General features: G+C 34.0%; 1 protein-coding gene across 4 annotated transcripts in view; it reads left to right on the top strand.

Moving 5' to 3' along the window:
• The window catches only part of LOC115231934 (dedicator of cytokinesis protein 1), a 199829-nt gene that overhangs the window by 118535 nt on the left and 64292 nt on the right, over positions 1 to 17002 (top strand). For 2 of the 4 annotated variants that reach the window (XR_003883567.2, XM_029801819.2), the window contains exons 11-16: positions 1912 to 1975; positions 4879 to 4950; positions 7651 to 7729; positions 11726 to 11846; positions 13211 to 13292; positions 16175 to 16180. Coding sequence is in view for 3 of the 4 variants with exons in the window: in XM_029801819.2 (XP_029657679.1) it covers positions 1912 to 1975; positions 4879 to 4950; positions 7651 to 7729; positions 11726 to 11846; positions 13211 to 13292; positions 16175 to 16180 (424 nt within the window). In the remaining variant the exon portion in view is untranslated. The remainder of the gene's footprint in view (positions 1 to 1911; positions 1976 to 4878; positions 4951 to 7650; positions 7730 to 11725; positions 11847 to 13210; positions 13293 to 16174; positions 16181 to 17002) is intronic. The other 2 variants (XM_029801824.2, XM_029801828.2) reach the window with 2 other exon arrangements.

Raw genomic sequence — 17002 nt, 5'->3', positions numbered from 1 at the left:
AGCAAGCTACTTACCACACAGCCACTCCTATAATGACAGTATATATAGCTATGTGTGTGTGTATGCATTATAGTATGTAAATTTTGCGTGTTTATACGTATTAATCATGATGAAAAAAATTAGTCAGAAATAATACCATTTTCATTTATTTATATATGAATATAAAATGCCTTCAAATTTTACTAAGAATGAGTTGGATACTGCTAAATCTTTTTATCTTCCTTTTTATGCTTGTGTTTAGTGTTGGAGAGTCAATCTTTATCTCAGTGCTAGGCACCAACACATACACAAAAGAATATAAGATAACAGGATTTAAGAAGTACTCCTTAAAAAATTCATAGACATATTATATCTGTGCAAATAAATAAAAATACCACCATCACTTCTGACTAATTTTTCTTTCTGCCATTATCAATATACTACCCTGTACACTACTAAGAATTTACATTTCTGTATATATATGTGTGTGTGTATGTAAAGGCGGATGGCTTAGTGGTTAGAGTGTCGAGCTTACGATCGTGAGGTTGTGAGTTCGATTCCCATGACCGGGCTGTGTGTTGTGTTCTTGAGCAAGACACTTTATTTCACTTTGCTCCAGTTAACTCAGCTGTAGAAATGAGTTGCAACATCACTGGTGCCAAGCCTTTGCCTTTCCCTTGGATAACATCAGTGATGTGGAGAGGGGAGGCTGGTATGCATGAGCGACTGCTGGCCTTCCACAAACAATCTTGCCCTGACTTGTACCTCGAAGGGTAACTTTCTAGGTGCAATCCCATGGTCATTCATGACCGAAGGGGGTCTCCTCATGTGTGTGTGTGTGTGTGTATGTTTTTATGTTAAAATAATTTTTACGTTAAATTGAAGGATTACTCAATACATTTGGTAGAGTACAATAATTTTTTCTTTAACCAGAATAGTATTGACAGTGACTTCAAAGTTAGGCCTGCTAAGCCATCATCAGACAGTCTGATGATGGCTTAGCTGGTCTAAACTTCAAAATCACCATCAATAATATTCATGTTAAAGAATAATATATATATATATAATATATATATATATATATATATTATATATATATATATATTATAGAGGGCATCTATGTGTAATAGTGCCCTCTATATAATATATATAAATAAATTTAATAGAAAAAATTGATGGTTTTTTTCTTTTATGAGGTTTTTCATGCTAACTACTTGATAAATTCTTATGAAGATTTTATCCTATTTTTAAATTATATATATATTTGTCATTGGTAAGTTTGATACTTTACAATGACTAGCAGTTTTATCCTGGTACAAGATTAGTCATAGGGAATTCCTGTGATCTCTGCAAGGTATTGAACATTTCAAATCCAATACTATATTTTTACATTTAAGTTCTGCATTTCGTAGATTTCACAGTAAATAATACATTCTAATTGTGTGTGTATGTGTGTGCATGCATGCATAATACTTATGATTTTTAGCATTATTTGTGTGTGTGGGAGTGAGAGAAATATATGAAGGTATTTCATGTATTATGCTAAATGTAAATAGCAAAACAGTTGGTGTTATGCTAAATGTAAAAAAACAAGTTTATTTTCAGCTTCTAACTAAAGTTCATTATTTTCCTAAACTTCACTGTTATTTATTTAGTCTGTCTTCATAACTTTAGTTCTTATTAACTGTGTTACTTTGAGTATTATTGCTGTTTCTAAGTTTTCAGTTTATGTTTGATTTAATTCTTAAATATATGTTCACAAACTTACAAGTGATAGATACACATTTGAGGCTATATGCAGCTTACATGAATTAACTTGAACCATGAATTGAAACCAGTTCATTGATTCAGCTGAGAGCCTATATATCACTTCTTGATTTAATTTTATAAAAGAAAATTAAAATGAATTTCTTTGCTTTTCTTTTTTTCTAGGATCTTGGTTCCAAAGACAGACAACGAGAAAAAGTGTTCTTATTATTCCAGATAGTTCGAATTGGTAAGTGAACTATGGTAGGAATCAGTGAAATTGATTAAAATTTTGAACTCTATAAGGCCAAATGTTTATACTTGTATTCTGTTTATGAAAATTATATTAAAGCAAGTTAATAAGTTCTCTTGGCTTAAAATTTACAGTGTACTTAAATACATACATACACACTTATGTGTGTGTCCATGACCTTTAGCATATACTGTGCTTGAGAAGACCTGTCAAGCCAAGTGAGAGTGTAGTTGTGGCCAATGCTAGTGTTACACAACTGGCATGTAAAAAGCACCCATTACACTCTTGGAGAGATTGGTGTTAGGAAGGACATCCAGCCATAGAAACCATGCCAAATCAGACCAGTTCCAATCAAACAGTCTAAACCCATGCTAGCATGGAAAACAGACGTTAAATGATGATGATGAATCTTATCCTTTAACATCCAGTTTCCATGCTGGCATGGGTTGGATGATTTGACAGGATCCAATGAGCTGGAGGATTGTGTTGAATTCCACTGTCTACTATGGCATGCTTTCTATGGCTGGGTGCCCTTTCTAATGCCAACCACTTTAAAGAGTGTACTGAGTGATTTTTTCATGACTCTAACACTAGTGTGGTTGCCAAGTAACTTACAAGACAAGAAAAAATACCCCTCAACTGAATATGGTTGTAGTCGGGAGGTAGTTTTATGTCAGGTGTTGAGAGACTAAATTATAATAGAGGGACAGGTACAGGTCTCTTGTTATAGAGGAGATACATCACCACCCTGCATTGTATAAGAGTGGGTAAGAATTACTGGAGGGAAGCCAAAAATGGTGGTGACAAGGTATTAGAGTGTACTTTCAGAGTATAGGAAGGTGAGTATAAGAGAGAATACGGACAGAGGACCAGAAAGGGTGGGTGGGAAAGTTTATAAGAACATAGAGAAGAGTGATAGATAGGAGTTGAGGTGAATGTAGTAAATGATGAACAAGGTATGGTCTATGGTAATTATCACTATAACTCAGGAGGCAGGAAGTGATAAGTGGCAATAGAGGAAGGGTGAGGAGAAGCTATATAATAAGCCTGTAGATAGATCAGAAAATAGGGAGATGATGTGCAGGATGGATTATAAGAGTGGAGGGGAGAGAGTGGACAGTGATAGAGATGAAAGTCAGAAGTATGTAGAGTGGATATACTGATTGGGGTGCAAAGGTTGAGGGTGGGGCTGTTGATGGCAGATATGAGAGAGTGTTAAAGGTGAGCTTTGGTGATCCCAGAGGTAAGAGAGAAATAACTGGGGGCACATAAAAGGGTGATCAGTAGAAAATAAACGGGAAGGGATGATATTGGGAGTGAGTGATTGATTTTAAAAGGAAGTGGTTGCAGGGAGAGGGGAAAGTAAATTGTAGCGGAAAATGGGATGAAATGTGTGCAGATTCTGCTTTCATGTGATAACAGCAGCTGAATAATGTTGTTGATGAAAGAGTGATGAAGGGGTGGGTGTTAGGAGGATGAAATGTGGTGTGGGCTTTACAGAGACAGATTGGGGGCAGGAGTAGGGCTCAGTGACTTTAGACATAAACATAATGCATTTAGGAGCTCACTTTTGCTATGACGGACAGGTCTTCTCAAACAGTGGATCAACAATCATTTCAGTTCTTTGTCAAGAGACTCAACATCTTGAGATCAGCCTTCACTATTTTGTCTCATGTCTTCTTGGATCCCCTTTTTCTACAAATTCCACCTACTTTAAGTGATCAGCACCTTTATACAGTTATTTTCATCTATTTCCATGTCATGATTGTACCAGTGCAGTCTTCTTTTTTGCACACTACATTTAATTCCTCTTAAGCCTGATTTTTTCTCTCAAACTCATTTGTACTTTGTTGTACATACATACTGGTGTTGCACATCCAACAGAGCATACTAGCTTCTTCTGTTGTCTAGTCTTCATCTGTCTTCTAAATTCGGAACCCATGTCTCTCTACCTTTTAGCATTGCTGTTCATACATAAGCATCATACAATTATACACTCTGAGAGGTAATTGTTCTCTGAACTTTCTCCATCCTGTTCTTATTCTAGCAGCTATACTTTCAGAACTTCCTCCTCTACTGCTAATTAGGTTACCTAGGTAACAGAAACCAGCTACTATTTCTAGGGAACCTCTTGGGCATTCTAGAAAATCTATTTTCTGTGTTCTTAGCATTTATTACTCCTGCACATTTGCCACCTACAAAGTCTACTTTCTCCATTAACCTTCTTGTGATTCCACTACAACACTTGTGTGTCCATATTTTACACCTGGTACACCAGATGGAATTTCTACTTACACCTTTCCTGCTTACTATAAATGGTCTTTGCTAAGTTAACTTTAAGACTATTTGATTTGATTTTTCTGAAATTTCTTTTCTCACTCTGCTATAGATTCCACTATAAAAAGGAAGTTGTTAGCATATAAGGCAACCAGTCTTAAATTTTTTTGTTATGGCTTTTGGAGGACTGTGATGAATTGAGGGGACTGAGAGCTGAACAGTGGCAAACTCCTACCTGCAAACTGAATTTTTTTACTGTACTCATTGCTAGCTCACACCTTACTGTACATTACTTGTGTGGCTCTCACAAGCCATCTGTTTGCTCCTAGCTTCCTCATTACAAAATGAGGGACTTTGTCAAAGGCTTTCTCCAGGTCAATAAATGCCAAGTACAATGGCTCAATGAGATTTCTATTTAATTATCTGTCAGTAAGCAAACAATCTATTGGTAATAAGAAAGACACTAAGGTTTGAAATTTTAACTTAAATTTTTTGATTAGATTATTTACCAGTGTATCAAAGCTTGCAGATTAAATGCAGCACATGTTTTATGAATATCAATCACTTAATTCTACATTTGCTATTTTAACTATTAAAAAAATATTTTATATTTCTGCTTGCAGGTACCATGGATCCTCGGGATATGGATAACAAAAAACAAACTCAAGGCTTACGGCGACCTTTTGGTGTTGCTGGTATGTGCATTTTCCCACCTACCTAGTCTCTTATAACCACACTCTCAATCTGTTGGGAGAAACTAAATATATTAGATAAACAGTAGTTGTCATATGGTAGTTTTGTTTACATAGTAGTCAACAGCAATTAGCAATAAAGATACTAAAATGTGTGGGGTGGATAGAATATATGTCACTGCACACATATATAAAGTATCTGAAGCTTCATTATGAAACCTAAAAAGTGTCATAAAGTCGTGTTTTCTAAAAACAGTTGACAAAGAAAGAGAATAAAATTTATAAATTTTCTATAATTATCCAATCATGTCTGTCACATATAATGACATTCTTGGTATTTCAGCTTTACTTTCTGTTCAGTTATATTTGCAGTTAATATATTGGAACACTATTTACCAACATATATATGTACTTTAATAGTGATGCTTTTATTAAATAACTTTACTTTTAATGTAACTAAATAATGAAGTGGAATAATGAAACATTTACTACATTAGTATTCTTTTATTTTATTTTTTTTGCCGGTTTCAGTGATTAGACTGTGACCATGCTGGAGCAACACTTTCAAGGGCTTTAGTCAGTTATCAGTTATTGTCAAATTTCTCAGCTTTTCTTTAAGTTATGACTCTTTCTAGGGAGTTACTTCCAGGTAGGGAGAAAATATATCAGAAGGAATTCACTGCCATATACACAAACACACATGATTGTCTTCTACACAATTTCTACTAAATTTCACTCACAAGATTTTTGTCAGTCTGAGGTAATGTTAGATGAAATTTGCCCAAGGTGCCTCATAGTAAGATCAGATTTGGACGACATGATTGTAAAAGATGTTTCCCATATGTGTTTATGTTAGAATATTTACAATTATATTCTAATTAGCAATTAGAAATGTCACATAAACTTACAATGTAATCATTTGTTTACATTGTAAACAAATCAATTAGAAATATGTTTCATAAACATACGATGTAAGCATTTGTCTCTGTAGACCAAGTAAATTTTGCACATTGTTTCCTAATTCTTATCTGAAGTAATGCTCACATCCAGATATCACTGTAACAGTTGAGTTTGCAAAATGTATTTTCATATTGTGTAGCTCCCTAAATATATTTCAGTACAATACAACTGGAATCTCACTGTCTTTGAGTGTTCTGCAATAATGGTAAAACTTAAAGTAATCTTTAGATGGTATAATTATCTGTAATTATCCAATCATGTCTGTCACATATAATGACTTTCTTGGTATTTCAGTTTTACTTTCTGTTCAGTTATATTTGCAATTGATATATTGGAACACTGGGGAGACCCCTTCGGTCATGAATGACCATGGGATTGCACCTAGAAAGTTACCCTCCGAGGCACAAGTCAGAGCAAGATTGTTTGTGGAAGGCTAGCAGTCGCCCATGCATACAAGCCTCCCCTCTCCACACTGCTGATATTATCCAAGGGAAAGGCAAAGGCCAATACAGCTTGGCACCAGTGATGTCACAACTCATTTCTATAGCCAAGTTAACTGGAGCAACGTGAAATAAAGTGTCTTGCTCAAGAACACAACACACAGCCCGGTCCGGGAATCAAACTCACAATCTCACAATCGTGAGCTCGATGCTCTAACCACTGAGCCATGCGCCTTCACCATTGGAACAATATTTACCAACATATATATGTACCTTAATAGTGATACTTTTATTAAGTGACTTTACTTTTAGAAGACAATCATGTGTGTCTGTGTTTGTAGAAGACAATCATGCATGTGTGTGTGTTTGTGTATATTGCAGTGAACTCCTTCTGATATATTTTCTCCCCACCTGGAGGTAACTCCTTAAAAAGAGTCATAACTTAAAGAAAAGCTGAGAAGTTTGACAATAATTGATAACTGACTAAAACCCTTGAAAGTGTTGCTCCAGCATGGTCATAGTCTAATCATTGAAACTTAAAGTAATCTTTAGATAGTAGTGGCTAGGTAGGTTCTTTATGATAAAACAAAATATAAGCACCTTCAAGATTGCCCTGATGGTACATACGCCAGGCTTCTTAGGAAGGCTTAAAATATATCATGGTGGGTGCAGAAAAACATAAAGGGGATTAAAGGGGTACATTCCACTCATCTCTAGTATTGTTGCTCAATGCAATGATGACTATACTAGCAACTGGTATTATGCTGAATAACAGACCATAACAGATGTTACACTTTGGATTCTCTCATACTCTGATAGAGCAGTGGTTTTCAACCATTTTTTACATATGGACCCCTTTGGTTCTTATTTCACTCTACTAAACCCCCATAACTATTTCATGTTTTAGAAAATCCTATTATTTTTTTATACCTAAATATTATTAGGAATTGTACTAAAAATCTGTTAAAATATTTTGTAGAAAATATGTTGTAGAAGTATGACCAATTTAGTGCACATAAATTTTAACAGCAAAATCTTATATGGATCCTGGTTGAGAACCACTTTGATAGAGAATGAAGACCACTGAAGTACATAGATGTTATTGGTAGATAGCATGAGATTGAGGACTTACCAATGCTAATGGGGACAGAGATTCCTGGCATAGTGTATCTTGCTTGTGACTGCTTCAAGAAGATCTTGTTAAAATTCTCTGTCAAAGAACATGTCCTATTTTTGTTTTGTGTTGTGAATGTCGTTGAGTGAAAACAAAAATTAACTGTTTTTCCTCCTCTTTCTTATTCAGCTATGGATGTTACTGCTTTCATTCAAGGAGGCTCACTTGAGTGCAATGAAGACACACAGCATTTTATTCATGTCCATATGTAAGTGAAATACAGTGTTTTAAGAATGTACATTATATTAATAAATTGATAAGAAATAGGATGCAAAAAGTGAGACTGAAGTTGTGTATTAACACAGAATGAAGGTGAGGCAATGCAAGTCAAAGAAAATATAGAATGGTGTTGCTAATGAGAGAAAGAAAATCAAAGTTGACCCCCTACTAGTAGTCATGTGTGAAACGACTTGGAGGTGTGTGTGTGTGGAGCAAGAGTTAGGTCCCTGGTCTCTTGGTCACACCTGGTTGTAACCTGAAACAAGAACTGATTCAAACCATGAATATCCATCCAACAATGCCAGCATGGAAAGCTCATGTGAAGGAATGATAATGATGTGTGTATCTTGTTGTATTGGGTCATCCATAAATTTAGAAGTTTTTTATACTTCTTTTATTTTACAAAATTAAGATAAACAAATCTAAAATATACTCATTTTCTACAATGCTCTTCCATCTATCTGATAGATTTACAAGGCCTCTCTTCCAAAATTCACTTGTCCGTGACGAAAAATACTCCTCCAGTACTGGTCTGACCTCATCTACAGAATTCATATTTTTTCCATCCAAATGATTTTGAAGACTGCAGAATAAGTGATAATCAGATGGGGCAATGCCTGGCGAATATTGTGGGTGGGTCATCATTTCCCATTCAAACTGCTCCAGCCTTTGGAATGTCATCCTCTCTGTATGTGACCAAGCATTATCCTGATGGAAGAACATCTTTCATCTTGAAACCAAAGATGGTCATTTTCTTCTAGCACTGACTTATGCTGTTCAAGCTGCTTGCAGCTTTGTTATCATTTGGTTTGGGTTTAAAAGTTCAATAGGACTAAACCTTTCATATCCCACCTAACAGACAACAACATCTTATGTGGGTGAAGACTTTCTTTAGCCTGGGTTGTCAGTGTTTTTTCCTTTCCCTGGCACTTGACATTTTTATAGAGAACCCATTTCTCGTCACCAGACATGACAGCAAAGATGAGCACACCTTCACTCTCTGCATGCAATTAGACTTGGAAAGCTTGCGAGGAACCCATTGACCCAATTTGCTGGCTTTTCCAATGGCACACAGGTGTCAATGGATGGTTGAATGATTAAATCCAATCTTCTCTGCTAGTTCCTCATCAGTTACAATGGAGTATTGTTCCACCAGGGTTTGCAGGATGTCCTCATCTAGCTCTACAGGTCTTCCAGAATAAGTCTCATCTAGGCTGTAGTTTCCAGCTTTGAATTTCTGGAACCACCGTGGACACTGGCTTATCCTTATTGTCCGATCCCCATATACTGCATTAATATTCCTCACACTTTCCATTGCATTGTTGCCTTTATTGAACTCATAAACCTTAGCTTTGAAAAAATTACTGTTAAAATCAAACTGCACTCTTCAAAACTTTACACAAAGAATAAGGACACGGTAAAATTACTATCTACTTTTATAGCAAGTTGATGCAGTTAGTTTATCCTGTCCCCACTCTGACTTTTCATACAATTGAAAAAAAAACGCATTATTTATGGGATGACCCAATACATTAACATAAATTTTGTTATATTTGCATCTCTCTGACAATATTTTAACTTTACATCAGTTTATAAAACCATGATTTGTTACATATTCACTTGTAATAATTTTCTCTCTCTGTCTCTCTCTTGTGTATTAACTTAATAAGGTTAGAGTTCCATGGCACTAGTTCTGATCGCCACCTTTTGCTGTAAAGCGTTTGAGAAACAACTTTACCTATTGAATAGAGTGTTTGTCTATAGCACATAACCTTTCCATCTGAGGGAATTGAATTTAGTACTACAAACTAATAAAATACTTGTTAATTTCACAGTTCTGTATTCATGCTTTAGGGAACTGCATCATTGGCTTAGAACCATGTACGTTTTGTGTGTTGAGTCAATGGTGACTTTTTTCTCTAGGGCTCCTGAGGTCAGGAATACTCCTGCATTAACTCTTCACAAGCATGTTTGTTGGTCATGCTGCATAGCATTCAATAAAATTTTATTTCACAAAAAATTGTCTGAACTATATTTGGAGAAGTGAAGTATAGTTTGTTTATTATCAATAGCTCTACACCACCTTTAGAAAGCCATATGAGAATTAAAACTCCTCATGTCAGGAGCCAATGAGTTCTGCCAACAGAATTTAGAACCTTAACACTAATATCGTTTTACAGCAAAATAAATGAATATTCTTGAGCATGTCAATAAGTTATAAATTAAATTGACTTTACTGCACTGAACTATGTGGTGACCTGACTGCATATTATTTCATATAGTTCTAAATTGAAGTTTTGTATCTCACACACACATATACACTAAAAAATTAACAAAGAAATACATAGAAAGTATTTTAAATGGAGTTATACAAATATTTAGGTTCTTTTCTCTCCAAGCAAATTTTTTAAAATTGTATTTTAAAGATTAATTCTTTTGATAAGTTGAACCCTCTGACTGCACTCTCACATCTGTCTGTTGTACCCAGTCCAGACACTTGATTTCTCAGTTTTCTCTATTAATGCTGTCATTTGTTCTAATTTAAGTTATCACTTCTTTTTTGTTTTTGTTTTTTCGTTTATGTTTTTGATATAAAGAAAGGTCTCTTTGTTAAAATTTCTTTTGTCTGTCAATAAAAAGAAGATATTGTATTTTTCTTCGCAATTTCTTTCATTGGCCAAAATGAGAAGCATGTATTTCAAGTTTCTTCATATTCTGGTAGAGAACTAAATTTGCTTTTATTATCTCTTCTCTTCGCTCCTTGTGCATATACTCCCATCATATCATATAAGAGCTTATATACAATGGTAGACCTAAAAGGAATTAATGCAATATTACAGCAATGTGGCACAAGCTAATCCAAAGACCCAGTCTTTACCAACATCATGATGTTAATAATAATAAGAGTTTAAATATGTCTGTTTGTCATTATTTAATTCTATACATTTTATTTAATTAATTTTTATGAATGACAATTTGTTTAAAAAAAAAAATGCTTTGAATGTTTTTTATCATCTCAATTCAGAAAGCAACAACATACTTGATCTATCAATTTTCACCTAAAAGTACTTATTATTTAGTATTAATAATTATACATTTAATATTTTGTAAAGTCAACTTGTTTTATTTCCAGTGTGTTATTCTAGGTTCGCTTTATTTCCTTTCCCTTTTTTTAAAAAAATGTAGTTTATTGAAGATTTTCTCTCAAATGGTCACCGATAAGTTTAGCATTTCCCTCCTTCTTAGTCATTATTACAACAGAATATTTTCCATTTCTTTACATACTTCATGTTAATTCTATAGAATTTCTTGAATATTCCTATTGTATAGGTAGATAACTACCCTGATTGTTGAATTTTGCTTTAATTCTGATATTGTCAATTAGTTTCAGGAGGTATAGCAAGATAAAAATTTGTAAGGAAAATTGACTGCTTTTGGATTTCTTACAAATGCATTTTTCTTAAGGTTGTTGGTTATTTTAATAGTACTGCTTTTCTTTGCTTATTCTGAGTACAGTCTTGTTTTTTTTGTTGTTTTTTTGGGGGGGAGTTACAATTCTCACTCTGTTTATATTTGTAGCTGTAAGATACATATGAATGTGTGAATTTATTGTAGGAGCAGCATTTGTTTGATATTTTTCTGCTGAGATATTCAACAAGCAATAAAACAAAAATATCCAAAGTTATTGAATCATATGGCCACCTTTGAGTTGTTTGATAGTTTTAAACATTAATAAATTCAATTTTACATAGAATAAATCCTAACAAAATTATTGAATGGATAAAAACTTTTAAATTTTAGTAGTAGCTCTTTGAGAAAGAACTGCTGATGAGAAAGACAAATGGTAATGTCAAAAGTCTATTGGTAACTTAAATATCTAAATTTCTATAGCCCACCAATCCATAAATGATATAATAAACAAAATTTCTTATATTTATGATATTGTTGCTTCAGTAAATGATGGGATTTATTTACTAAATTGCAGGTGTGGTGAAAGAGAATTTCTTGAAACTGTGATAAAGAAAATTACAAGTGGACGCGAAAGTGATCATAAAGGCCAAGGTGTGTGGGTTTCCATTAAAGTGCTGGAAGGAGATTCACAACAGGTAAATTATCTTCTACATCTACCCTGCAAGTAGTCCACCACTGCATATATTCTGGGTCCTGCTTCATTTCTCCATCATCTGTCCACACCTTTCATTGATGTTTTCCTTCTTTTTTAATGATGTCCAGAGGATTTCTAGATGTACTTTTTTTAGTGGTATTCGGGTGGAGGCTTGTTGTTGACAATGTTGCAGATTTCACCTGCTTGGGCATTTTCTGCTCCTTGAATCAGCAACCTATCTTCTTTTATATGTGATGAGTCCAGAGACCCTTCTATAAGAGCTCTCATTCTTAGCTGCAGAACTTTTGTTATCCTCTGATAAAAATTACAAAGAAGCTAATTGCATTTTGTGAATGAAGAGAGTGATAGGCCTCATTGGTGTAAAAGTAGACCTTAAACACAAAATATAGCAGAATGAAACTAAATATAATGTAATTGTGGAAGTATTATTAAGAAGTTAATCTTATGATCACACACTTCCAGGTTCAATTTCACTGCACAGCATATTAGCCAACTATATTAGCCAACATATTAGCTACTATAATTTCAGGTTATCCAGTACCATCTGAATAGAACTTGTTGATGGAAAATGTATAAAAGACTATAATTTATATGTATGTGTGTGTGTATTTCATTAATGTATTTTATTATTGCTCAATCAAGACGAAGGGCAATGCCCATGACCCTTTACATGGCCTCTGAGATTGATAGGAGGTGGGGAAGTATCCAGATGAAACAGGAAAAGAGGATATGTTCACAGTGAATGAGAGTGTAGAGAGGAATTGTCAGTTTTAAATGATAATATTGCTCAAAATCAACAATAAATCAACATTTTTATTAAAACTTATCCAAATTGGCATTTTAAAAAATTTGCTATCAGCTTAGATTGATCCCACAGCTTGTTTAGAGTTTTGATTATATATACATACTTATGATGATTATCTTTCAATTTTCACTTGTTTCAGTCATTATACTGTGGCCATGCTGGGGCTCAGCTTTATATGTATGATTATATAGTTTTGTTTTATTAAACACTGTGGTTGGCATAATTGGCAGAGAAGCAAAAACTTTAAAAAATACTTGCAGTTTTTAGTTATGATTCTTTACATTCTGAGTGAAGAGCATTGTAGTTTGCTTGAAGCATGATGATACAAAAGTAAAATAACAAATAAAGAAGACAGAGAGCTACTGACAATGTGAAAAGAGGAAAGTTAAGTAACCTTAACTACTTGAATTTTCCTCTCATTCTTTTGGGATAATTCCTACGGTTGATTTAACTGCTCCTCAAAATTTGTGACATTTTGCATGTGTTAGAAGTTATTTTGGTAATGATGATGATATGTATTTATATGTTTTTACATGCAGATCTGGGATGATTACCCACATTTAGTTTTACCTGGGACAGCAATATCTCGTAAAATTGGCTTTCCAGAGGTTATCATGCCAGGTAAGTGAGACTCATTGCTTTTATGAGAAATTATTTTAGGTAAACTCTAGCATCAAATACACACACACACACACAACTATACTTTCCACACATTTAGGATAGAGGAACTATCCCCTCAGACATAGTCCATACTACAACACTATTTGCATGCTTGGCATAATGCAACCACGTGTTGAGGTTCACCTGCAATAATGCAGCTGTCTCACCAAAATGAATTCCACAGTACAATAATGCTTGTTCATTTAGGATCATGCTCACATGTATTTACTCATTCTATATTACATTAAAGAGAATGTTTATACTCACTGACTTTCCAACCACTCTACCTGTCACCAAGCTTTGTTTGCCTTCTGTCTCTTCTTTCATTACTAGTTCAGAAAGCTTTTATTCATCTGAACTCAATATTTCAATGCCAGTACTGCATAGAACACCCAGCACAATCACCTGTACTCCTCCTGTCAGCTCTATTGTATCTTGCTCCTCAGACCCCAATACTAAACGTTAATTCTTCTATCTTGTATTTATTCTTTGTCTATATTTCTCCTAATTACTAACCTGCAGCAATATACACTGCAAATTAACCTCACTAACCACACCAGTTTATCTATGTGTTCTGTTTCATCAGTTTTAAAAAGTTTAAAGTAGCTCTGGGAATTGTCCTTTCTATAATATATAATAGCCTTATAAGGTGTTTTGATCAAGGCTCGAAATATATAGAAAATAAATTATTCAGAGAAGTCATTTACAATTTACATATAAAACAATAGTTATGTTTACATATTTAATGCAGGAGTATTAAAAAACTAACTAGGGCTATATGGGGTGGGAGGAAACTTTGTAAAGTAAAAAAGACAACTCCAAATATATTTCAGTCTTTGTGTGACCTCATCAGCAAAGCACTATCTTTTTAACACTCCCTGTATTAAGTATATTAGCACTAACTTAACTAAAACTTTAATGAAAAATTTTTTAAATTACCAAAAATATCATTGTTCTGAATGTCTTTTTAGTGCATGTGCACACCCTTAAAGACAATGATTGTCTTGAAGAAATTAACATAAGAATTTTCATTGCTCTTAAATGGGTGACATTTTTAGTTATGACAAATTTTATTAATCTTCCTGGGGTGTATTATTAATTTATAGAGTTAATTTAACTCCAATTTTAGTTTTAGTGTATCTTAAAATTAATGTATGAGTTGGAAACAATAGTTTGCAATTTTAACAATTTAGGTTAAGGAATTTGTTATTCCACAGAACCATTTATCATGGTAAAGTTGCCAATTTAATTCTGTCATCCATATGTCTGTTTAAAATGAGAATTTATTAGATTAGAATGTTTTACAAAAAATTAAATGAAAAAGAGACTAAAGTTGTGTTTTATTCTTTGTAGAGTGGAGGGTTGTATTCATCATTATCATCATCATTTAACATCCATTGTCCATGCTGGCATGGATTGGACAGTTTGATCAGGGCTGGCAAGTTGAGGTGCCCTTCCTAACACCAACCACTCCAAGAGTGTAATGGGTGCTTTTATGTGTCAGCTGCCTGACACTGGTATCTGCTACAACTACAATTTTGCTTAGTTTGAGGGGACTTCTCATAATGCCAATGGTCTTGGTCATTTGTCAATACCTCTGTGAGATCCAATACTCGAAAGGTGCTTTTTCATGTGCCATTGGCATCAGCCACATTCCCTCCATGAGGCCCAACACTTGAAAGGTGCTCTTTACTTGTGAGTTATGTGAGATCAGTATTAGCCACAACTATGATTTCACTTGGCTTGATGGGTCTTCTCAGACACAGCATATTACCAAAGGTTTTGGTCACTGGTCATTTGCCTCCATGAGGCCCAAAGTTTGAAGATCATGCTTCACCACCTTGTCCCATGTCTTCTTAGATTTACTTCTACCACAGGTTCCCTCTACAGTTAGAGATCAGCACTTCTTTACACATGTTACTTAATTCTCTTGTAGCAATAGTTGAATGAATTTAAGAAAACATTTACATAAAGTGATGCAATATGTGATTTAACTTTCTGCTTTTCCTGTTGCCAGCCACTAAAATATAAAATGAGAGTAGAACCTATCTTTAAGTGGTAATGGAATGAAGTAGAGCATTGTACTTAGTTCAAAGAATATTATGTGGTGATATCTGTATTAGAAAGGTGTTCATCACCTTTAATTAATTGTTTAGAATTATTAATGACAATAAACACCTGAAACATACTGGATAACTGAATTGTAGTTCTGCTTTCAAAGAACATAACAGAAGGAAAAAGACTATTCTTTTATTCTTTTACTTGTTTCAGTCATTTGATTGTGGCCCTGCTGGAGCACTGCCTTGATATGTTAAAAAGTTTTACACTAATATTATGAAACTTTGTATATTATTGTCAAGTATTTACATTTTAAAAAGTAATTTGGTAATCTTACCTTTTTAAGAATATAATCAGTCTTCTTATTTCTAATTATGTGAAGTGGGTTAAAAACTAAATGTTAAATCAGATTCCATGAATTGGTAGCCCATTCATTATATCTAAACTTTTTTTTTTATATGTTGGTAGTTGAGTTCACTAATTAATTGGAAATTTGCAGTCAAGTTGTTATTTATGTTGGAAGGTTGAGGTTTTTCCACTAAATACAATATAAGCTTTACAAGGTTTATGTTTATTGATTATGTTCCTTTTCTGTGTTATCTACAAAACTGCCCTTTTTCATTTCCATTCCATATACTCTCTCTTTCTCACACACACACACATACATATGAATACCATGCACCTACATGCATGCAAACTTCTTTCATTTCTCTCTTCATTAATTCCATGTTGCATCTTAACTGATTTTTTTTTCTTCTGCTTCTGTTCTGTTCTGTTCTCTGTAGTAGAAGGTAAGTGGCGATCTACCAATTGTTTTTTTTATGTTGTTGCTGCCACTGCAGTGAAATAGCTTACGTGTCATTATTTATATGCTCACAGCATGACTTCGTTCTTGCCTCCTTTGTTGTCTTAATTAACTATTCTGGTCTTAGCATGTTCTTTGTAGAATATTATGTCTAATGTTTAGAATTGTTATTTATTTATTTATTTAATTATTTATTGTCATCAATCAAATTTTCCCAAACTGGTATGGTCTTTTAATCAAGCTGTCCAATCAAAACATCCTTTTGTTACATATTCCTGATACTAACTTGAATATTGTAATGTGTGTGTGTGTGTGTGACCCATCCAATCCATGCTTATATGGTAAAGCTAACTGGACAAAGAATGATCATATATCTTTTATCTTTTACTTGTTTCAGTCACTAGATTGTGGCCAAGCTGGGACACTACTTTGAAGAATTTTTAGTCAAATGAATCGACCCCAGTACTTTTTTTTTCAGCCTGGTACTTATTCTATTGGTCTCTGTTGCCAAACTACTAAGCTATAGGAGCATAAACACACAAACATCTGTTGTCAAGCATATGGGGGTGGGGAGACAAAGACGCGCACACATACATTGAGCTTCTTTCAGTTTCTATCTACCAAATCCACTTACAAGGCTTTGGTTGGCCTGAGGCTATAGTAGAAGACACTTGCCCAAGGTATTACACAGTGAGATTGAAACCTGGAACCATGTGGTCGAGTGTTTTGAATGTAAAAATATGATTTAATGCTTAGCAAATATGTATGTAGCAATGTTACTTATAAAAATAAATAAATGCAAGTATGT

Source organism: Octopus sinensis, linkage group LG2 (genome assembly GCF_006345805.1).
Source record: "Octopus sinensis linkage group LG2, ASM634580v1, whole genome shotgun sequence".
NCBI classification, from domain to species: Eukaryota; Metazoa; Mollusca; class Cephalopoda; order Octopoda; family Octopodidae; genus Octopus; species Octopus sinensis.
Note: the sequence above shows the minus strand (reverse complement) of the source record. Positions and strands in the feature narration are given on the sequence as shown.